The sequence below is a fragment of the Antedon mediterranea genome, chromosome 1 (assembly GCF_964355755.1).
Source record: "Antedon mediterranea chromosome 1, ecAntMedi1.1, whole genome shotgun sequence".
NCBI classification, from domain to species: domain Eukaryota; kingdom Metazoa; phylum Echinodermata; class Crinoidea; order Comatulida; family Antedonidae; genus Antedon; species Antedon mediterranea.
The window spans coordinates 21,491,759-21,514,185 of record NC_092670.1 but is presented as its reverse complement, the minus strand read 5'-3'; the positions used below and the strand labels follow the sequence as shown (position 1 = coordinate 21,514,185).

At 34.7% G+C, this 22,427-nt stretch overlaps 2 protein-coding genes across 2 annotated transcripts; both read left to right on the top strand.

Annotated features, from left to right (window-relative positions):
* The first annotated feature begins 15 nt into the window (after nt 1-15).
* Nucleotides 16-5,158, top strand: LOC140062387 (TGF-beta-activated kinase 1 and MAP3K7-binding protein 1-like). Its single transcript, XM_072108586.1, has 6 exons — nt 16-174; nt 789-919; nt 1,469-1,709; nt 1,849-1,987; nt 2,326-2,551; nt 3,899-5,158. Exons 1-6 carry the CDS (start codon nt 124-126, stop codon nt 4,677-4,679), a joined length of 1,569 nt encoding a protein of 522 aa, XP_071964687.1. The 5' UTR covers nt 16-123; the 3' UTR covers nt 4,680-5,158.
* Nucleotides 5,159-5,447: 289 nt separating this feature from the next.
* Nucleotides 5,448-21,290, top strand: LOC140062378 (DCN1-like protein 3). The gene is made up of 2 exons (XM_072108573.1): nt 5,448-5,660; nt 17,533-21,290. Exon 2 carries the CDS (start codon nt 17,626-17,628, stop codon nt 18,526-18,528), a length of 903 nt encoding a protein of 300 aa, XP_071964674.1. The 5' UTR covers nt 5,448-5,660; nt 17,533-17,625; the 3' UTR covers nt 18,529-21,290.
* The last annotated feature ends 1,137 nt before the right edge of the window (nt 21,291-22,427 follow it).

Here is a 22,427-nt window from a genome sequence, read left to right as displayed (position 1 = left end):
TCCACAGGTTAAAGGTCAGAAGTCATGGTTCAGTTATTTTTGTTTCGGGAATTTTTTTAAGTATAAAAAAATCACTGAAAATCTATTATTTTTCAGATGTTAATACAAAGATAACTAAACAAAATGTCCTCTCCCCAATTTAAACTTCACAAACGGCCAGTTGTAGGGCATCAGGTAGGTGTATAGGTAGATTTATATTTATCTAGGCCTACTAGGCTATTTATGCTATCTATAAAACGCCGTATCACATCCCCTTGATAAATAGGGTGCGGGCTGTGTGTGGTGTAAGTTGGTTAAATGGCCTATCCGTTCTACTGTAGTGTAGGCCTAGCTAGTGGCATACCGGCGTTATCTTATTGTGGTAGTGCGCTAGGTTGGACACACCTAGCCTATTTTTAGATAGTTTAAGTAAATAATAGTAAATAAGTAAGTAAACGAAAATAAAATGTGTTTGTAGGCCTACTATTAATTACTAACTAGACTAGGCCTAGTAGTACTAGGTAGGCCTAGCCTAGCTAGCTAGACTAATTAGGCCGGATCTATATAGTATAGGCATAAATTAATAAATTATTAATTTAATGAACTAATAATTGAACAAATAATTTAACAAAATAATATAACCTCGTCTAGGACTAAATTAAATGTTGGAAGAATATTAATTCTAAATTGCTGGTTATTTTCTTTCAGTAGATATTTTAAATGAAAGCAATGTATTATAATTATACTATTTAAATTTTGTAATTATAATAATAATAATGTAATATATTAATATTTTTTCACCAATATAGGCTATAAGTTGGACGGACGATCTTCCGGTTTGCCACTTGTCAGCTGTTGGGTTTTCAACGAACCAAGTTTATCGTCCTGATGGTGGCCGAAATGAAGAGCATGAGTTTGAAGATAGATTCTTTCATTTTAAGTAAGCGTACTTGAATTAAATGGACAATTTATTTTATGTATAGTATATCAAGTTGAGTGTATTTAACATTGTTTGACCCTGAGGGGATTACTCAAATGATCCAGTGATTGCTAACAAAAGAACCTATTATGAAAAACTCTAAGAATATTATTAAGAACACTAGGAATATTATTAAGAACCCTAGGAATATTATTAAGAACCCTAGGAATATTATTAAGAACCCCAGGAATTTTATTAAGAACACTAGGAATTTTAAAGAACTCTGGGAATTTTATTAAGAACCATTGGAATTTTAAAGAACTTTAGGAATTTTAGCAAAGAACATTATGAAGAACCTGGGAATAGAATGAACAATCCTAGGAATTGTTTAAGGAACCCTGTGAATTCACTTCACTGGGATTTAATAATAGACTGGAAATTCTAATATAAAGAATTAATGACTGTAAATTATGCCAGACCCTATATTCATTTGTGAAATCTTACCCTGGTATTTTTTCAGAACACTGAAACTTAATGCCTTTTTAAACTATACTTTGAATATAAATTTAGGTCAGACACAGGAGCATATTTATATGGAATGTTTGACGGCCATGATGGAACAAGAGTTGCTGAGTTTGCTCTCCAGAGGTTCCCAGCTGAGCTGCTTCTTGGCCAGCTCCCAGACAGCGGCAATGATAGCAAGATTAAGAGTGTGCTACAACAGGCCTTCTTAAATGTTGAACACCAGTCAAATGAAGCCATAGATGAAGCCCTGGCAGACAGGACCCGTGCCAAATATAAGTTACCAGAAGTAAGTCATTTGATATAGTATTTTGGTATTTGACATACTGTATCATATTTTCTTTTATGCCCTTTCTCAAAACACAATATTGAGAGGATTGAGAATTCAGTAGTTATGAAAACTGTAACATCTTCTTTTCTATATTTAGGGTAACACAGACTACGATTTATACAAGTCGCACCCAGAACTAGTTGCACAAATACAACACCTGGATGCTCAGATTGCTGGAGGTACTACAGCTGTCGTGTGTCTTATACACAAGCATAAACTCTATCTAGGAAATGTTGGTAAGTTTGACTGTATAATTTACTTTCATACATGTGCTATTGTCCCTCTTGCTTGTCTTCGTTCAGCTGATCAAAACATACTGGTTGTTCCTAGAATAAACACCAAATCCTATGCACAAAGGTCTTTTATGTTCTCTGCTGCTTCTCTTTGGAATTCTCTCCCTCGTCATTTTACTAAATCAACATCTATTGCTATTTTTTTAAAAAGAACTTGAAACTCATCTTTTAAACATCCAATATAAGCGCCTTTGATTTTTACTTCGGTTTAGTTGATACTGGCGCTATACAAATACGTAAATAATAATTATTATTATTATAAAATATTGTTTGTATTTTAGGTGATTCAAGGGCTCTGTTGGTAACAAGGGCCAATGGCAAATTAAACGTGAAACAGATAAGCACAGATCACAATACCAGCAATGAAGATGAGCTATTACGACTCGATCAACTCGGACTTGACACAACAAAACTAAGCAAAGGTCGTCAGCTTGGAGGTCATGAGAACACTCGTAGTTTAGGGGATTACTCGATGAAAGGCGGATACAAAGAATTTGATATTATAAGGTGGGATTTGAATTATGTTTATTTTACAACGTTTCTTCATCCTCTTGATATCCGCTATTTGACAGGTTCCTGATATTATTCTTACATTTTTAGGGTTAGTTCATAATACACATCCAATGTAAAAAAAATATATATATTATATACAATTAGGATAGGTTTTGAAATAATGATGGACCACATACTGGTTCAATATAGCCAAGCATATGGCTTATGCTACACTAATTATGAAGTGCACAAACTTAATGTAAGTATTCACAAAAAAAATGTATGCTTCCGAATCTAAAAGTGCTCTACAAAATATGCTATTATACAGATATTGACTGCTTAGAGGTTAAATATAAGATTTGACATCCCCGAGGGAATGATATTAAGTTCGAGGGAATATATATTTCCCGAAGCGCCAGCTGAGGGAAATATATATTCCCCGAGAACTTAATATCATTCCCGAGGGGATGTCAAATCTTATATTTAACCGATATAAAAGGCAATATCTGTTATATTATATAGCCAAGAACAAGTCTGCTGGGTTGGGTGAAGCTAGGCTAGGCCTATAGTATTAGACTATTTGTATTGTATTTAAACAAGCCTGCCTAGACACCTTACCTTGCGAAGAATAATATACAGATAATTACTAATTAATGATTCCTTGGCAATAAAATATTCACTTAGGCCTAGGTCGTTTAAATTAACAGGAGAATTTCCATCAATAAGCCTATTAATAATAAATATTATAATCAGGTAGGCCGAATAAACAATTCGTCTTCTTCTCTTCGAGGAGCCGAAGAATCACCTGATGTTCAGCGCGTACTAGTTACTAGGTTACTACCGTGAGTATTGACCAATCACAAACGGTGTTTCATCACATTTAGGGAGGACTAATAACAAATGAGGGCGCTATGTATGCATAGTTTAAATAGTTTAGATGATTAATTTCTTCAAGCAACTTCCGTGGCGCAGCGGTTGAAGCGTTGTCTTGCGATGGAGTGACAATTCCACCCGAGTTCAAGATCGAGTAGATGACTTTTGTTGATTTATCAGCAAACGCGAGTGTTGCCACACGAAAATTACACAGTCAATATCATCGAACTCGAGAATGTATATGTTTAATGACAGGGGACACGATAATTACGCGAAAATTACTCAGTCAACATCATCGTTCTCGAGGATATATACGATTTACGATCCTCGCAGCGGTAGTCATGTGATGCAGTTTCAACCAATCACGTTCGCGTATTTACATAGGCTATGTAATATACTGTATTAGTATACAACATTGTAGAGGAGCTGCAAATTATAATAGTGCTGTTTCAATCTTATTACATCTTTATACTGCTCTTTGTTTTTTAGTATGGCAAGTGGAGAACCAGTGATTGCAGAACCCTACGTAATTGGAGGAATCCCTCTTGCTGGTGAATGCGGATTCTTATGCATGTTTACAAACGGTCTTTACAAATCATTGGAAGAAGCAACGGCAACCACACATGTCAACCAAGACATTGCATACATGGTCGCACAAGAGTTCAACGTGCAATCAACACTTAGCGGTGTTGCACAGGGTGTTGTTGATAAAGTTTTACGCATCCACCACGATACGTATTTACAGAACAATATGCGAGCAAAGTTTTGCGAAAAGCGAGATGATATCACGCTGTTGGTGCGGAATTTTAATTTTCCGCTTGGTAACTCACTTAGACAGACTTATAATAGTCCAGTAACTGTGCCATATAGTGAGTCAAATGTGCGATCAGATCCACCTACTTTGTACATACCATCGCTATCACCACCTCCATTGGACTCGATGCCTGCTCTACAGATAGTACCTGAGAGTGTTACACCTACACCGCATATGCCGGTGGTTTCAACTCCATCACCTGTGACATCATCACATACTAGTACAGTAGACTCACACGAAAGCCTGCCTTTGGACCAAAGCCCTCAGAACACTCAAGACACAAAGTCATCAGAGGGTAGCGGTCCCCAACCAAATATGGTCAGTTGTATAATAGACACTATGAATAAACATAATAATGATGAAGAAGAACCGGATGCGGATGGATTGATTCAATCTTACGTCGATTTTACAGAATTTATAACTAAATATAATGCAGCTATTGCAAACCTCGAATAATTCAATTGAGTCGCATATTAATTTGGAGGTCAATAGAATTTCTGAGCATTAGAGAACATAGCTTATGTGATCTTACCCATCCTTAATGTTTGTCACCAATGTATTGGCTTGTTGGTTGAAATTTTGGCTCATCAGAATTTTCTTTTCTCTTGTGTCCAACCGCACCACCAATACTTAAAAAGCATGATAGGTTTTTCATTCTGCAATTACCATACTATTACAAGCTGAGAAGGGACCAGATGCAGGTCTCAATTGTGTGCATCCTATTACATTTGGTCCTTTGATTCAATATCAATTCCCTGGTCAACCTGTTATCAGTAGCTAGATGAACCTGTAGTTGTGTAAGGTCTGTTAAGTTACCCATTTCTAAATTCTAATATTTTCCAAACATTGAAAGAATATATATAAGGGCAGTAGAATTTATACAATAAAGATAACATTTATTTATATGTAACCATTGTATTTATTTAGTATCAAATTTTGTGTTTCATGTTGTTTTATTTCTGAAATAATATAAACTTTCTATGTTAACTTGTTAATGAATCATTAATTTAAAGGTACTAATTTTTCATATCGAAGATGTCCGTGTCAATTTGTACAATTGTTTTAAATGCTATGTGTCACCTTCTATCAAGGAGCTTCTATTTTAGAATATTTATACATAATATCAGTATCTTTCTCCACACCCCCAACCCCCCCCCCCCTTCCCCTCCAAACAAGAAATATGATTTCAGAGAAATCGTCGCTGATTGGTGGAATGTACCCAAAGCAAAAACATAAACAAAACAACTTCCGGGGAACTGCGGTCGTCGTCTAGTCTCTCGTCTCTGTACGTACGACGTCTCGCAACGAACTCACAACGTCTAGAGCTGTAAAGTCTAGGCTCGAGTGTGCATAGAGAGAGTGTTCTTTTTGTCTATTCTGTGTGTCGGTTGGGTCTTTCTTCTTTGTTGCTGTTGTTGTTATGTAAAATGTTTTATGGTAGGTTTTGTCGTATACATTTATTATAATTTTACTGATAAATTATCTTGCTTCTTAGAGTAACTTGATTTTAAATAATAAGTGGTTTAGTATATAAGTTTACCAAGAATCATCCAGGCCTAGCCTAGGCCTAGGCCTAGCTAGCTACTGTACTAGCTAGAGGCTAGGCCTACTAGCTAGGCCTAGGCCTAAGCCCTTAAAAAAATGCCTAGGCCTAGTCTAACTTTAGCGCTAGCTAGGGGCCTAGACTAGTAGAGTAAATGGGGTAGAAGGTCTAGGGCCTAATTAATAGAAGTAGGCTAACTAGCCTAGCCTAGGTCTAGTTATTAATATAACAAAAATCAACACTACACAGCTTCATTTATTTGTTATTAATGTAATGTAGGCCTAGAGGCCTCCTACTAGTAGCCTACAGTAGGTTTATCGCAAATGGCTTGATTTCGCGAGGAACTTCATTACACAATGCATAATGTGAAGGGTTTGGGAGCAAATGTCACAACGTGTATGTACAAACAACAAATCATGTAATGTTTGTTTGCTCCCATCATGCGTCGCACACACTATTTGCGATATAACCCTTATTTATTAATAAAAATACCGACACAGGTCTGATTATAAATCTTTTATAACTAAGTTACTACTACTAGGGGTAGCCTAGGTAATAATATTGGCCTTCGTTTATCATCATAATTATATTGGTTGTTAATTGTGTTTGAAATCTGCTGCGATACAAATCAGCCCAACAGTATCTCTTGGCAATGACGTTGTGACGGGACCGTTGTGACTAGACTATAACAGTGTTCTAGTATGCCATTGCCAGTGTTTACTACTAATCTGGAGGAAATTTTTTACTACTGTATGAACGAATTTTTGGCGCTACTGCAGTTTCGCACCACACTGTTATATCTTCGATTTCTCACCTACATTTTTTCTCACACTCACATCATACAATTTTGGGCCATTATGTAATATTTTCACATGATTTAGCCACCGTTAAATTACATTTATCACAATAAAAAATGCCTTTCAAAACAGCTCCTTTTCCGCAAATACTTCTATCGAACTGTGGCCATTTTAAAATCAGAAAATTGCCAGAAATCAATACGTTTTATTTTTTGTTTTTATTTTTAAACTGCAGTGTGCTTTTATAAAGAACCTGCTGTACATATCAAAAGGGCGACGATATGAGTCCGTACATATAACATTTTAATTTTTTTTAAACAATTCACAGTTTTAAAAAACATTAACCATATTTCAATTTCAATATGTAAAACTCATATCTAAAATCATCATCATCATAGCAAATATTGTTATACTGTATTACAAATAGAAAATTATTTGTTTTTGTTTAGTGAATGTATTGATTAGTGACCGAGATAATTTTCTTTGATAGGCCCTATTAATATGAATAATAATAATGAAATATTAATTTAACATCTAGGCCTATCTACGCCAGCTGAAAACATTTCTATTTCAAAAGTAAATACATGTTTAATCGGATTTTATAATCTACCCTTTATATAGTTTCTAATAATTTTGGGCAAAATGAAGCATCTATTCTGGCAATTAATTGAACAAATATAAGATGGCGAACATTTCGCAGTGTGTTGACACCGAGTTCAGTATCGTTTAAAATGTTTTGAAAACTATTGTTATTTAAAAAAAATTACTTCGTAAGTGGTCTAATCGTATTATATAAACATGTTACATAATATTATGTTGTGAGTGTGAAAAGGGAAAGTTTAGGTGAGAAATCGAAGATATAACAGTGTGGTGCGAAACTGCAGTAGCGCCCGAATTTGTATTATTAATTTTTCTTAAATGTCATACAGCCATATTAAAACATAAAATGACATGATTGGTAAATAACATTAACAATCATTTAATTGTACTGTAAGCTGTTGGTGTCCTTCAGGTGGACTTATCTAATATTGAAATAAATTTCAATCAAATTAATTCTCTAATGATAAAATGTTTTAGCAATTTAGACCTATTGTTGATTGTAATGGCATGAAGCTTGGCGATTTTATGACATTAAGCAGATGGTGATAGTTTCAAGGTTTTTATTTTAGATGGAAAAAGTTGAAGGCAAATGTACAGTAGTCTAATATTATTACTATATAGTGTATAATAATTATTACTTTATATTCTATATTAATAGTGTAATTTACTGTATAGTGTCTAATAATTACCTCCGCCAAGGAGGTTATGTTTTCACCCCTGTATGTCTGTGTGTTTGTGTGTGTCTGTGAACAGCCTGGAGGCCACAGTTTTTATCCGATTCTCACCAAGTTTGGCCACAATGATCTATGCCCCAAAAGCTCGGACGAGTTCGAATTTGAGGGGGAAAGGTCATAGGTCAAGGTCACAACTAACAAAAAACTCTTTTACTGCCTAGAGACCACAGTTTTGATCCGATTCTCACCAAACTTAGCCACAATTATCAACTCATCATATAATTGTGGTTACATTTTGAAGGGTCAGGGTTAAAGATCAAGGTCCACAAAAAAAAAATAATAAAAAAAAAACCTCAGCCAGACTTGAACCAGGGACCTCAACTGTGAGAGGCTGGATACATAACCATTACACCAAACTCTCATCCACTACTTTGTAGTGTGCAGTTAGCCTATTTACACTTTAGAACTAATAAAAGAAATGTAAAAAAAAAACATTTTCGGGGGGAATTTTACAGTAGGCGGAGGTTTGTACTCTCGGAGTACCCTCTAGTTATTACTGTGTTGATAGTGTAATGTTCTGTATAGTGTCTAATAAATATTACTGTGTTTTAATTGTGTAATTTACTTTTTATTGTAGTACAGTATTACTCTATGTACAGTAGTGTAATAAATATACAGTCGTACTGTAGGTACTACCGTATGTTTTTAGTGTCAAGTAATGAGTACAGTTACGTAGAACCCTTCCTTTGGGACGTCCCCATTTAGGGCACACCACTATCAAGGGGACACTTTGATGTGAAAGGAATGAGAGGCAATGTACTGTACACTAAACTGGGCACACCACTATCAAGGGGACACTTTGATGTGAAAGGAATGAGAGGCAATGTACTGTACACTAAACTGGGCACACCACTATCAAGGGGACACTTTGGTGTGAAAGGAATGAGAGGCAATGTACTGTACACTAAACTGGGCACACCACTATCAAGGGGACACTTTGATGTGAAAGGAATGAGAGGCAATGTACTGTACACTAAACTGGGCACACCACTATCAAGGGGACACTTTGATGTGAAAGGAATGAGAGGCAATGTACTGTGTACTAAACTGGGCACACCACTATCAAGGGGACACTTTGATGTGAAAGGAATGAGAGGCAATGTACTGTACACTAAACTGGGCACACCACTATCAAGGGGACACTTTGATGTGAAAGGAATGAGAGGCAATGTACTGTACACTAAACTGGGTACACTAAACTGGGCACACCACTATCAAGGGGACACTTTGATGTGAAAGGAATGAGAGGCAATGTACTGTGTACTAAACTGGGCACACCACTATCAAGGGGACACTTTGATGTGAAAGGAATGAGAGGCAATGTACTGTACACTAAACTGGGCACACCACTATCAAGGGGACACTTTGATGTGAAAGGAATGAGAGGCAATGTACTGTGTACTAAACTGGGCACACCACTATCAAGGGGACACTTTGATGTGAAAGGAATGAGAGGCAATGTACTGTGTACTAAACTGGGCACACCACTATCAAGGGGACACTTTGATGTGAAAGGAATGAGAGGCAATGTACTGTGTACTAAACTGGGCACACCACTATCAAGGGGACACTTTGATGTGAAAGGAATGAGAGGCAATGTACTGTACACTAAACTGGGCACACCACTATCAAGGGGACACTTTGATGTGAAAGGAATGAGAGGCAATGTACTGTACACTAAACTGGGCACACCACTATCAAGAGGACACTTTGATGTGAAAGGAATGAGAGGCAATGTACTGTGTACACTAAACTGGGCACACCACTATCAAGGGGACACTTTGATGTGAAAGGAATGAGAGGCAATGTACTGTGTACTAAACTGGGCACACCACTATCAAGGGGACACTTTGATGTGAAAGGAATGAGAGGCAATGTACTGTACACTAAACTGGGCACACCACTATCAAGGGGACACTTTGATGTGAAAGGAATGAGAGGCAATGTACTGTACACTAAACTGGGCACACCACTATCAAGGGGACACTTTGATGTGAAAGGAATGAGAGGCAATGTACTGTACACTAAACTGGGCACACCACTATCAAGGGGACACTTTGATGTGAAAGGAATGAGAGGCAATGTACTGTGTACTAAACTGGGCACACCACTATCAAGGGGACACTTTGATGTGAAAGGAATGAGAGGCAATGTACTGTGTACTAAACTGGGCACACCACTATCAAGGGGACACTTTGATGTGAAAGGAATGAGAGGCAATGTACTGTGTACTAAACTGGGCACACCACTATCAAGGGGACACTTTGATGTGAAAGGAATGAGAGGCAATGTACTGTACACTAAACTGGGCACACCACTATCAAGGGGACACTTTGATGTGAAAGGAATGAGAGGCAATGTACTGTACACTAAACTGGGCACACCACTATCAAGGGGACACTTTGATGTGAAAGGAATGAGAGGCAATGTACTGTACACTAAACTGGGCACACCACTATCAAGGGGACACTTTGATGTGAAAGGAATGAGAGGCAATGTACTGTGCACTAAACTGGGCACACCACTATCAAGGGGACACTTTGATGTGAAAGGAATGAGAGGCAATGTACTGTGTGCTAAACTGGGCACACCACTATCAAGGGGACACTTTGATGTGAAAGGAATGAGAGGCAATGTACTGTGTACTAAACTGGGCACACCACTATCAAGGGGACACTTTGATGTGAAAGGAATGAGAGGCAATGTACTGTACACTAAACTGGGCACACCACTATCAAGGGGACACTTTGATGTGAAAGGAATGAGAGGCAATGTACTGTGTACTAAACTGGGCACACCACTATCAAGGGGACACTTTGATGTGAAAGGAATGAGAGGCAATGTACTGTGTACTAAACTGGGCACAACACTATCAAGGGGACACTTTGATGTGAAAGGAATGAGAGGCAATGTACTGTGTACTAAACTGGGCACACCACTATCAAGGGGACACTTTGATGTGAAAGGAATGAGAGGCAATGTACTGTACACTAAACTGGGCACACCACTATCAAGGGGACACTTTGATGTGAAAGGAATGAGAGGCAATGTACTGTGTACTAAACTGTCAGAGGATACTTTTTAATGTGCCCCATTAACAGAGGTTCTTCTGTAACTTGGTTTTAAATACCGTTTTACCTAATTGTACTACCATATCATACAGTATGATATTACAGTACATGGAGATATTATGAATATTTCTATGGTAATAAATCTCAGTATTATATCATATGCCAGTAAAGTATTGATCAGTAACATGCCTCTCTCTCGCAACTGATCCACGCTCTATGCACTAGTTTAAGAGACTTAATATCACAGATTAAGATTAACAATGCAGGCGCACACCTATTCATCATCGTGTACTGTAGTTATCATCAGGAGGCGTACACCTATTCATCATCGTGTACTGTAGTTATCATCAGGAGGCGTACACCTATTCATCATCGTGTACTGTAGTTATCATCAGGAGGTGTACACCTATTCATCATCATGTACTGTAGTTATCATCAGGAGGCGCACACCTATTCATCATCGTGTACTGTAGTTATCATCAGGAGGCGCACACCTATTCATCATCGTGTACTGTAGTTATCATCAGGAGGCGCACACCTATTCATCATCATGTACTGTAGTTATCATCAGGAGGCGTACACCTATTCATCATCGTGTACTGTAGTTATCATCAGGAGGCGTACACCTATTCATCATCGTGTACTGTAGTTATCATCAGGAGGCGTACACCTATTCATCATCGTGTACTGTAGTTATCATCAGGAGGCGTACACCTATTCATCATCGTGTACTGTAGTTATCATCAGGAGGCGTACACCTATTCATCATCGTGTACTGTAGTTATCATCAGGAGGCGTACACCTATTCATCATCGTGTACTGTAGTTATCATCAGGAGGCATACACCTATTCATCATCGTGTACTGTAGTTATCATCAGGAGGCGTACACCTATTCATCATCGTGTACTGTAGTTATCATCAGGAGGCGTACACCTATTCATCATCGTGTACTGTAGTTATCATCAGGAGGGTACACATTATTCATCATCGTGTACTGTAGTTATCATCAGGAGGTGTACACCTATTCATCATCGTGTACTGTAGTTATCATCAGGAGGTGTACACCTATTCATCATCGTGTACTGTAGTTATCATCAGGAGGTGTACACATTATTCATCATCGTGTACTGTAGTTATCATCAGGAGGCGTACACCTATTCATCATCGTGTACTGTAGTTATCATCAGGAGGCATACACCTATTCATCATCGTGTACTGTAGTTATCATCAGGAGGCGTACACCTATTCATCATCGTGTACTGTAGTTATCATCAGGAGGCGTACACCTATTCATCATCGTGTACTGTAGTTATCATCAGGAGGCGTACACCTATTCATCATCATGTACTGTAGTTATCATCAGGAGGCGTACACCTATTCATCATCGTGTACTGTAGTTATCATCAGGAGGCGTACACCTATTCATCATCGTGTACTGTAGTTATCATCAGGAGGCGTACACCTATTCATCATCGTGTACTGTAGTTATCATCAGGAGGCATACACCTATTCATCATCATGTACTGTAGTTATCAGGAGGTGTACACCTATTCATCATCGTGTACTGTAGTTATCATCAGGAGGCGTACACCTATTCATCATCGTGTACTGTAGTTGTCATCAGGAGGTGTACACCTATTCATCATCGTGTACTGTAGTTATCATCAGGAGGCGTACACCTATTCATCATCGTGTACTGTAGTTATCATCAGGAGGCGTACACCTATTCATCATCGTGTACTGTAGTTATCATCAGGAGGCATACACCTATTCATCATCATGTACTGTAGTTATCATCAGGAGGTGTACACCTATTCATCATCGTGTACTGTAGTTATCATCAGGAGGCGTACACCTATTCATCATCGTGTACTGTAGTTGTCATCAGGAGGTGTACACCTATTCATCATCGTGTACTGTAGTTATCATCAGGAGGTGTACACATTATTCATCATCCTGTATAGTTATTTAGTTTACTCACAAAAGGTATATGAATGAGTGAGTGAGTGAGTGAGTCATTTTCATTGTTTACATAATTGCAGAAATCATCAATATACAGTAATGCACAGTAAAGGCAATCTGCCAGTGAAACCAATCCATTTGTTTTAATTGTTACCGGTAATTATAAAAAGACATTTTAAATTACCTGCTATAACAATTAATGTTAATAATGTTTTTAAACATTAAAAAATGTTAGATAGTGAAAAGGCTCGAACTGGACTCTTTTCTTGATAATTGAACACCCTTATCATTATACCACTAGGGATTTTCATGGGAGTTAATTTGATTGGATAAAACAGATCTTTTGATATAAATTTCTTTGTTCAAAACTAGTTTACTGATCTAGTTTGTTGTAGATTTTACTAGCTGGCCGTAATGTTCAAGTGCAGAGGCCCAAATCAAAACCAACATTACTGTTTTTATGTTAATATTATATGTTGCTGTTGATATGGAGGTGAGAACAAAGAAAGATGGTAAAATAAAGGCATATTATAAACCAAAACAAAGGAAAATTTACACTTTACTAACTAAAAATGTCAATGAAAAACATAAAGAACCAAACCAGCATCTTTTTTTTCTTCCTGGTAGAGTTACCTAGTTAAAAGTACCAATAACTAATGATTTAATTTCTTTGTTATTTATTTGAACAAATTATGTACAATGAAGTGAAGCAAATAATTGCAATATTAACATAATAACCAGAAATCATTTAAGGTCAACAAATTGTTTTCTTCCTGGCCAATAATTGACATGAGGTCAAAGTTTGATACCCACTGAAATTTAATTGGTAAAAAAAGTCTCTTAAATATGTTTAAATAACAAGTTTTTGATGTATATTTTATTTAATTCAAATGTCACTAAAGTCAAATTTGATCAAAATAAATGATTTTAACATATCAATAGGCCAAAGTGGCACTTTGTAGACATACTGTATTGTAGAAAATTGTATTACGGTACATATTGTGGTTTTTGCAAGGTCATTCCAAAGCAATTGTTATTTGTAGTCATACACCCAGTACTACCATGGTACTACAGACTCAGTGGGTATTTGTGGTATAGTTCATTCTGCAGTATGGTGTAACAATGTGTTGGCTGGCAAAATGTCAAGTAATATAAAAAAACTCAACCAAACTGGAAAAACATAACATTTCTATTCAGTTTATTAATTAAAATGGTGTCTAAAAGTTGCTAATTTTATAGGTACACAGGTTACCATAAATAAATGTATTATTAATAACATAAAATGGGATTTTAAAAGAATATAATGCCTGTAAAATACTATTTATCCCAAAGTAAATTGTGACATTGTTACTGTCTAAGAAAGAGAAACAGGTATTTAAAAGTCTATTAGAAATAAAAAATGTAAAGTAGTTTACTGTATAGTTAGTGTAGATAGTGTTTGTTTTATTTTGTTAGTATTAAATTTCTGAGAACGGAAGAAAAACCATTTTGTGACTGAAAGAAAATAAGCATTTGGGTGCGATGAGAACTGTCCTTATTCTTTGAAATGTACCATATCAGTATTAAACTCCTCAATAACAACACATTTCCTTTGTTTGTGGTTTAGGATATAACTCAATTTCTGGAAATGGATTATTTATATTGTCTGCATAGGCCGACAGGTATTCAGATCTCATATCATTTTACATGTTCTTGTATTGATTCAGGAATTGACTGCTGCTTGCAATGCCAAGAATATTTAGTGGACTTTGCACTTTACCCATTTGTTGATTTATATTTCATGAGTAAGCTTATTTGTTGTATCAAAGAAATAACTGAAATTAAAGAAACTAATTCGGTTTAATATTCAAGTGGGTTTGCTCTAACAGGAAATGGCGGGATAAACAGTGTAAGCTAAATAGTGTAAGCTCTGTTAAACTACAAAACTCAACAAACAAACTTTATATTTATTAACAGAAGTCTGTAATCGAATACCAAATGATGTACTGTACTTTCCCAAGCCTCATTTTTACTGTACTTTCCCAAGCCTCATTTTTACTGTACACAATAAATAAACAATGATAAATAGATCGGTATATATTTTTGTATAGAAAACAAAAGAAAAAAAATATTACATCTTACAACTATAACATTATTAGAAAGGCCCAAAGAAGAATCTACTTCCTACGTAGACTTAAATCATTTGGTATAAACTCTGAAATAATGTCGTCTTTCTGTAGGTCAGTTATAGAGAGTCTCATAACGTATTCTTTAACGGTATGGTTCGGTAGCACTACCGAAAATGAAAAGCGTGACCTAAATAGAATAGTCAAGACCGCATCGCGTATAATTGGATCTGCACAACTGCCTTTGGAGAACATATTTTCGGATCGTCTTCTGAAAAAGGCAGTGGCTATCAAAGATGATCAATTTCATCCGGCCTCTAGTACAGTATGTTCCAGTTGATGCGCAGCGGTCGGCGATTTCGTTCTATTAAGGCCAATAGGGCACGATTTACAAATAGTTTCTTTCCAGGATCTATTAGAGCCTTAAACATAATGTAGACACTTTTTTGTAATGTTTTTGTTTTTGAGTTCGTGTTGTGTCCGTTGGATATTGTGCTCCGCCAACGGAGCAAACAGAATTTCTATGTTTTTTCTTAAAACAAATGATAATAAATGATACTTGACTTGACTTGACTATAAAATTGTTTACTATTTATCGTCTATTGTATAATAAACAGAAGACTTTACTGTACTCATTATTTATATAACAAAATACGTAATGTTTACACATTTTTTCCAGTATCAAGTCATGCCACTCCAGGCTATTGTATCTATTGATAGACCACATGATTCTTTTGTTATTGTTTTCTACTGACGTTTTACAACATTTGTGACGTCATTGCATGTCTTTATTTGTTCCTTGCAGAGGAGTTGACAAATTAAAATGAGCAGATATTTAATGAGTGTGCTCGGAATACTAATTTAGTTGTACTCTATGTGATTTATCATGTCATTTTAATTAGGTATCTCATTCATTGTTGATGATGTATAGGTATTTTATATTGAATATTTTATACAGAATTTATGTACTATTGTTTTGATGTAGAATTGTAGACCTATTGGAAAGCTCTAGAGATTTTATTTAGAATCATTAACCTTATAAAAGAATCTCTCTGTACATGTCCACAACAATTTTTTTAGTTTTTAGTTTAATTTAAAACCTTAGTATAATTTCTATTATTTTACAGCTTTTTTACTTTTATTTTTTTTATTTTTTACCTCTCAGAAAACCAGTATTTTGCATTAAAAGAACTAATTAATTGCAGAAAAAAAGACATTATTTTATTGTATTGTACAGGTACTCTATTACTTTGTGGAAGACTTATTCATTTGGCCTACAGTATATACCTGTATTATTGATACAATGTAGCAATACACACACTATATTATATTGATATCAAGTTGTCTGACTAAATACTTTTACTGTATAATTCATTATTTTACTACATAAACCTAACTGGAGTTTCATAATATTTATACTCCTTGTTTTGCTTTGACCCAGAGTACTGTATGGCCCTGTTTCTGCTGCCAACTAAATACCGTATATTATACGGTATTTTTTGAATACCGTATATATACGGTATATTTTTGGCAGCAGAAACTTCGCTCATAAAAAATATACCGTATTTTGTATACCGTATTTTCCCCACAAAATTTGTGGATAAAATACGGTATTTACAAATTTATACCATATTTTTTGTACCCGTTTCTGCTGCCAATAAAAAATACCGTATTTTTTTTTTACATGACAAAAGGTCAACATTCGTTTTTTTATTTTCTGTCGCTGTCAGCTGTTTTACACACGTGTATATATATATTCGGCGAAAATGTGGAGCGAAGACGTCACAGTTTTACTAAATAAATTTGTGTGGGGAAGCTAAAATGTCTGGCCAACTAAAAGGTAATAAAAGGGACAACCACATTTATAAAGACATTTCTAAAATAAAAAAGCACGAGTATGGAATAGACTTGTCTCCAAAGCAAGTAAACTCAAAGCTGAAGAGCCTGCGAAAGCAGTACAACATTGCAAAATACAATAACTCGGGGAGGGAACGAATTAATTGTCCCCATTACGATGTTTCTGTGCTCTCACAATATCTCTATCACTAGGGCTAGGCTGTTGAAAGTGAGACGTAAAACTTCCTTTATTGCGACTTTTAATTATCGATCAAATAAATGAATGGCAATTTGGGTAAAAAAGATGAAATTTAACACGACCACCCAAGAAGTATTGTTAGCAGAAACGGGGTACTAAAAAATACGGTATAAAAAATACCGTATTTTATACCGTATTTTGAGCAGTTGCAGCAGAAACAGGCCCTATTTTGCTTAGTGAATTATTATTTATGAGATGTTATCCTACGATCAGTTTAATTGTTTAAAGTTGTACAATACCACCACATTGAGGTTGTCTATACTTTACCTTATTCACTCATTTTGCAGGTTTTCTCATTAATGTATTTTATAAATTTGTTTATACACTTTAATATGTTTATAGTCGAATTTTAACTGTTGTGTCTTTTTAATTGCTGCACCTTTTTTGCTTCTGTTTTTTAGGAAATATAGAAGATTTTTAGAGAAAAAAACTATCAGAGGCTAGTGGAAAAATTGTTTCTGTTTGTCGTCTAGTTGTTAACGACAGTTAAACCAATGGGAAAGTGCCAATCTTGTTGCAGGCCATCAGATACTGGCACAAATGGACAAAATGGAAACAACGGTCAAACTCTGGACACAGTCGGACGTCGTAGTCTGACTAAATCTATCCCAGCACCAATTATTCCAAAAGAGTCGCTTGACCCACGTGCATGGAAAGGCGGTGTGTTCAATGGGCACGAAAAGCAAAAAGCAGCACATATAAGGACTAGTAATGGCATTGAAACACAACCCCCGTCTATACCAAAATTGGAATGTTCCGAAGCTAGGATAAACCTTTTGTTTGAAACTTATAAGGATGGTCCGGAAGACTCCATTCTTTCTGAAGGGATGGAGAAATTTTGTCAGGACTTGATAGTTGATCCAGAAGATATAATTATGTTGATTATTGCTTGGAAATTTAATGCATCTATGATGTGTCGATTCACACGTAGTGAATTTATCGCTGGATTTAAACTTTTAAAGGTTGATACGATGGAACGTTTAAAGTCCAAATTTGTAGAGTTGAAGAAAGAAGTTGAGGAGGACTCAAAATTTAAAGATTTATACAGATATACATTCAACTTTGGCTTGGAATCTGATCGAGGACAGCGCTCCCTACCTACAGAAATTGCAATACCATTATGGCGTCTAGTTTTTACAAATCGCGTACCGCCGATACTTGATCGCTGGTGTAACTTTCTGCAACAGAATGACGTGCGAGGAATTTCACGTGATACTTGGCAAATGTTCTTGAATTTTACAGAGGTTATCGGATCAGATCTTAGTAATTACGATGACAATGAAGCATGGCCGAGTTTGTTCGATGATTTTGTGGAATATGAGCTAGAAAGAATAAAAGAATCTGGACCAAATCTTAATAATTCGGCTGACACAAACCCTCTAGAGTACTATCTGTGAAATATGGAGTATACAATAAACCAACATCTGAACTAGGAAATTATTTAAATTGTTATGAAAATAGCTAAATTTCATTATTACATTTTTTGTGGAAAACTTATTTTTTTGTGAAATACATACTTAGTTTTAAGAAGATTATTCATCTGCCCTTTCTGTTCCATTTTAATTATTTTAACTTCTAAAATTATTGTTTTTGTTTACCAGATATTTATTTTGGTATAATAAGTATAGCAATATGAAAATAGGCTTAGGATATAGATAATTTATTCCCACATTGCAAATATTCTTTATTACTTTACCAAAGCTGAAACATTCTTTCTAAATAACTGGTGTATTTCCTTGTTTACTAAACAAACACATGCTTTAAAAAATTGATCTTAATTACATATTAAAAAAGATAGATGAGCTTCATTAACTAATGTCCCTAATAAAGATTGGAAAAACTTTAAAAATTAAACCATCCTATTTCTAAGTTTGATATTTGTAATATTAGCTATAACAAATGCTTATTAAGTGCAGTATTTTTTATTATGTTTTCTTATATTATTCCAAATGATGGGCAGTTTGAAATATTAGATTTATTTGTACAATTGTCCATGTTGTGCACTTATTATATATTGCTTATATTGCTAGTTGTGCCCAAATTTTTAATGCAATTTGTTGTTGTATTTTCAAAAATGTAAATGCACTAATTGCTTAAAATTTAAACCATATTTGGTAATTTTTTATTCTAATCTTTTGCAATTGCTCTCTAAAATACTTATACATTCTAAACCACTAATTCATGTTCTATAAAGATTGTGTTTAACTGGAGCTAATGTTTAAATCAGATGGAAATTGTATGTACTATAGGCCTATAGCATATTCACCTACTAAGCCGATTTCATATGCAAAATGGTTTGGGCCTATTAAAAATACAGTTAGTGGTTAAACCTAAATAATGGACTTGCACCCCAGGGTGGGCCTACACATGAGTTAGTATATTCATAGAGCACAAAATAATGCAGCTTAGCTACACATTCCGTGTGACTATCAATTTGTATACCTTTATTCTAAAACAAATGTTGAATTTCTAAAATTATTTTTGATTGATTGTTTCTTCGTTACTTGCTATTTGTACTTGAAATGCAGTCTATAAACGCCACACAGTGCATACCCATCATCATGATGACTTGATGACTCATCACAGCCAAATATGGAAATAACTGTATTGACACAAATGGTGTATCAAGAAAAATGAGTGTATTTGTTAGTTTACAAAAAAAACCGTATTCTGTTCAGCATGATAGGCTCATATTAATGAATACTTGTTGAGTTTGTTGTTATACCTTCATCAGGAGTTTACTGTTTAAGGCCGCCAGCCATTAAAATGAGTCTAATACAGAGATATATATTAGCCTTGATAAACTGATTATAACTAAAGGTACTAATAAACAATATCTACTCTTTTATTTGATTCATGTTGTGACACCAAAGAAGACAAAGTTAATGTACTGTAATTGTTTACGTGCTAAAGATTGGTTCCCACTTGGATGTAATGCAATTAAGGTAACAAATCAGAAGTGACCATTTGGATGAACCATGCACCGTGATTGGTCAAATTACTTCTGATGGACCTATGTCTTTGCGTTGCTTCTAAGTGGAAACCAGGCTTTAGAAAATACTCACTTTAGTGTTCTCATTATTAACTATTCTCCACTTTTGATTTGAATGGTGAACTATCACAACACGGTTTGGTTTGTAAGCATGTGCAGATATTGTCTTTGTTATCTATGTTGTTGCTTCATGCAACATCAGGCTGTGGTTGAGAGCTGACAAAAATGTACTATAGTATTTAAATTAATGGTCTGTTTTTCATAGAGAAATGCAAAATAAATTTATAAGAAATCCTATTGTGTATAGTCTCCCTTTAGAGGTGAAATATAGATATTTTTGTGACTAGATACATCCCAGAGTCCTTTTGTAGTTCATATGTTGTAACAATCCCTTTGTTAATAATACATTTTTTTGTAGAACATTTTTGTGAAATTGCAAACATTTTTAAAGTATGTTTTATGATATTATATTTTCATATTTTTTGGCTATAATATTTCCTTTGTAAAAGGCTTATTGTGATGGAATTATGTATTCCTGCAAATATTGTTACTTATTTTTTATTTAACCAAAAAACATGTTCACAGTACCATGGCTTACTGTTTTTCAGTGGCCACTTAAGAAAAGTGTACCTCTGTTTATAATTGTTAAATTAAACCAACATTCATATTCATAGATTTTTTGGTAAAAAATTAACAATTTTAAAAAGAAGAAATGGCAAATAATTACAAATATATTTAAAATATAAATTTCAATCAATCAAACTTCTGAAAGGTGCACACCTCGTTTGCCGGTTTACATTGTATAATTGCAAACAACCACTGTAAACAATTTGACCAATCACAATGTGAGAGATCATCTGAACTGTGACTTGTGATTGGTCAACTCATAAGCTATTCACCCATTTTGTTTCAGATTTGATGATTTGTAATACTTTTCATATACTACAGGTGTTCTTCCAATTAAAGAACATTTTGTGACAGTATTGCTGTTAGTCTTCATATGATTTCATAATTAGAATCTTTATTTGTATTCATCCAGCAATAGAAGATATCTGTGGTCTTATATTGGAGCTACACCTGTATTATAGTTTATAATGCTCTGCCAAGTATCTAATTCTGTATCGCAATTAAAATTAATTCAGTTGAATTTATTCAGATTGAGATTTCTTTGTATTTTGTTATACAGTATTACATATTGTACATGGATAGCCAAAATATTACCTTTCAAAATTCAAGTTACCCTCTTAATTATAGAGCCGATAGTATCCAGGTCAACATTTTTCCAAAATTTCCCAGTCCTATAGTACAGGATTATTATTTTTTTTTTTTATGTTTAAAATATGTTGAGGTAACATTGTGTAGAACACATTATGTGATTCTGCTGCGCATATCAATTATGATATAGTAACCAGTTAATAAACAACAAAATAAAAAGGTCGAAAGTTGGCCATTTACCGAAAATGTCTCTGTACTATTAGTACATAGATTTTTCAAAAAATATCCCACATTTTTAAATATGTTGAGGTAGCATGCTTAGAACACATTTTGTGCATCTGTGCATGTCAATTATGATATAGTAACTTGTTATGTCAAAAAATAAAGATTAAAATTTAGGCATTTGTCGAAAACGGATTTTTTAATAGAATATTCTGAATTTTAACATGCGCAGAACACATTACGTGCTTCTACGCATGTCGATTATGATTAGTAACCAGTAAAAGGGTCGAAATTTTCCCTTTTTTTAAAAAAATATCCACTTTTTAAAATTCAATATTATTATGCAATAATATTGCCATGTATGCGCATATATTATGTTATCATCTTATAGAGCCATAGTAACTGGCTATGTCAATAAATAAAATAGTCGAAATTTGCCCATTTTTCGAAAATCCCTGTACTATAGTACAGGGATGTTTTAGAAAAATTGCCAAAATATCCACTTTTTAAAATTCAATTATTATGTGATATTATTGCCCTATATGCGTATATATTGTGTTATCATCATCTTATAGAGCCATAGTAACTAGTTATGTCAAAAAATAAAAGGGTCTAAATTTGCCCATTTTTCGACAAAATTTCCATTTGTTTTATATCCTTTTTAAAATATGTTGAGGTAATATGCGCACAACAAATTACGTGATTCAATTCTGCGCATGTTAAGTATGATCGATAAGTAACCAGTTATGACTCTAAAGATTTGAAATTTGGGCATTTTTCGAAAATTTTCCTGTATATATTACAGTGATTTTTTAAAAAATAGCCAAAGTATCAACTTTTTAAAATAAATGAGGTATAATAATAATA

Excerpts from the sequence above, each read along its gene's own strand:
- LOC140062378 (XM_072108573.1), top strand. The coding sequence starts at position 17,626 with ATGGGAAAGTGCCAATCTTGTTGCAGGCCATCAGATACTGGCACAAAT.
- LOC140062387 (XM_072108586.1), top strand. The coding sequence starts at position 124 with ATGTCCTCTCCCCAATTTAAACTTCACAAACGGCCAGTTGTAGGGCAT. Across the intron at positions 175-788 it reads GGCCAGTTGTAGGGCATCAG|GCTATAAGTTGGACGGACGA; the intron begins GTAGGTGTATAG and ends TCACCAATATAG. Across the intron at positions 1,988-2,325 it reads ACTCTATCTAGGAAATGTTG|GTGATTCAAGGGCTCTGTTG; the intron begins GTAAGTTTGACT and ends TTTGTATTTTAG.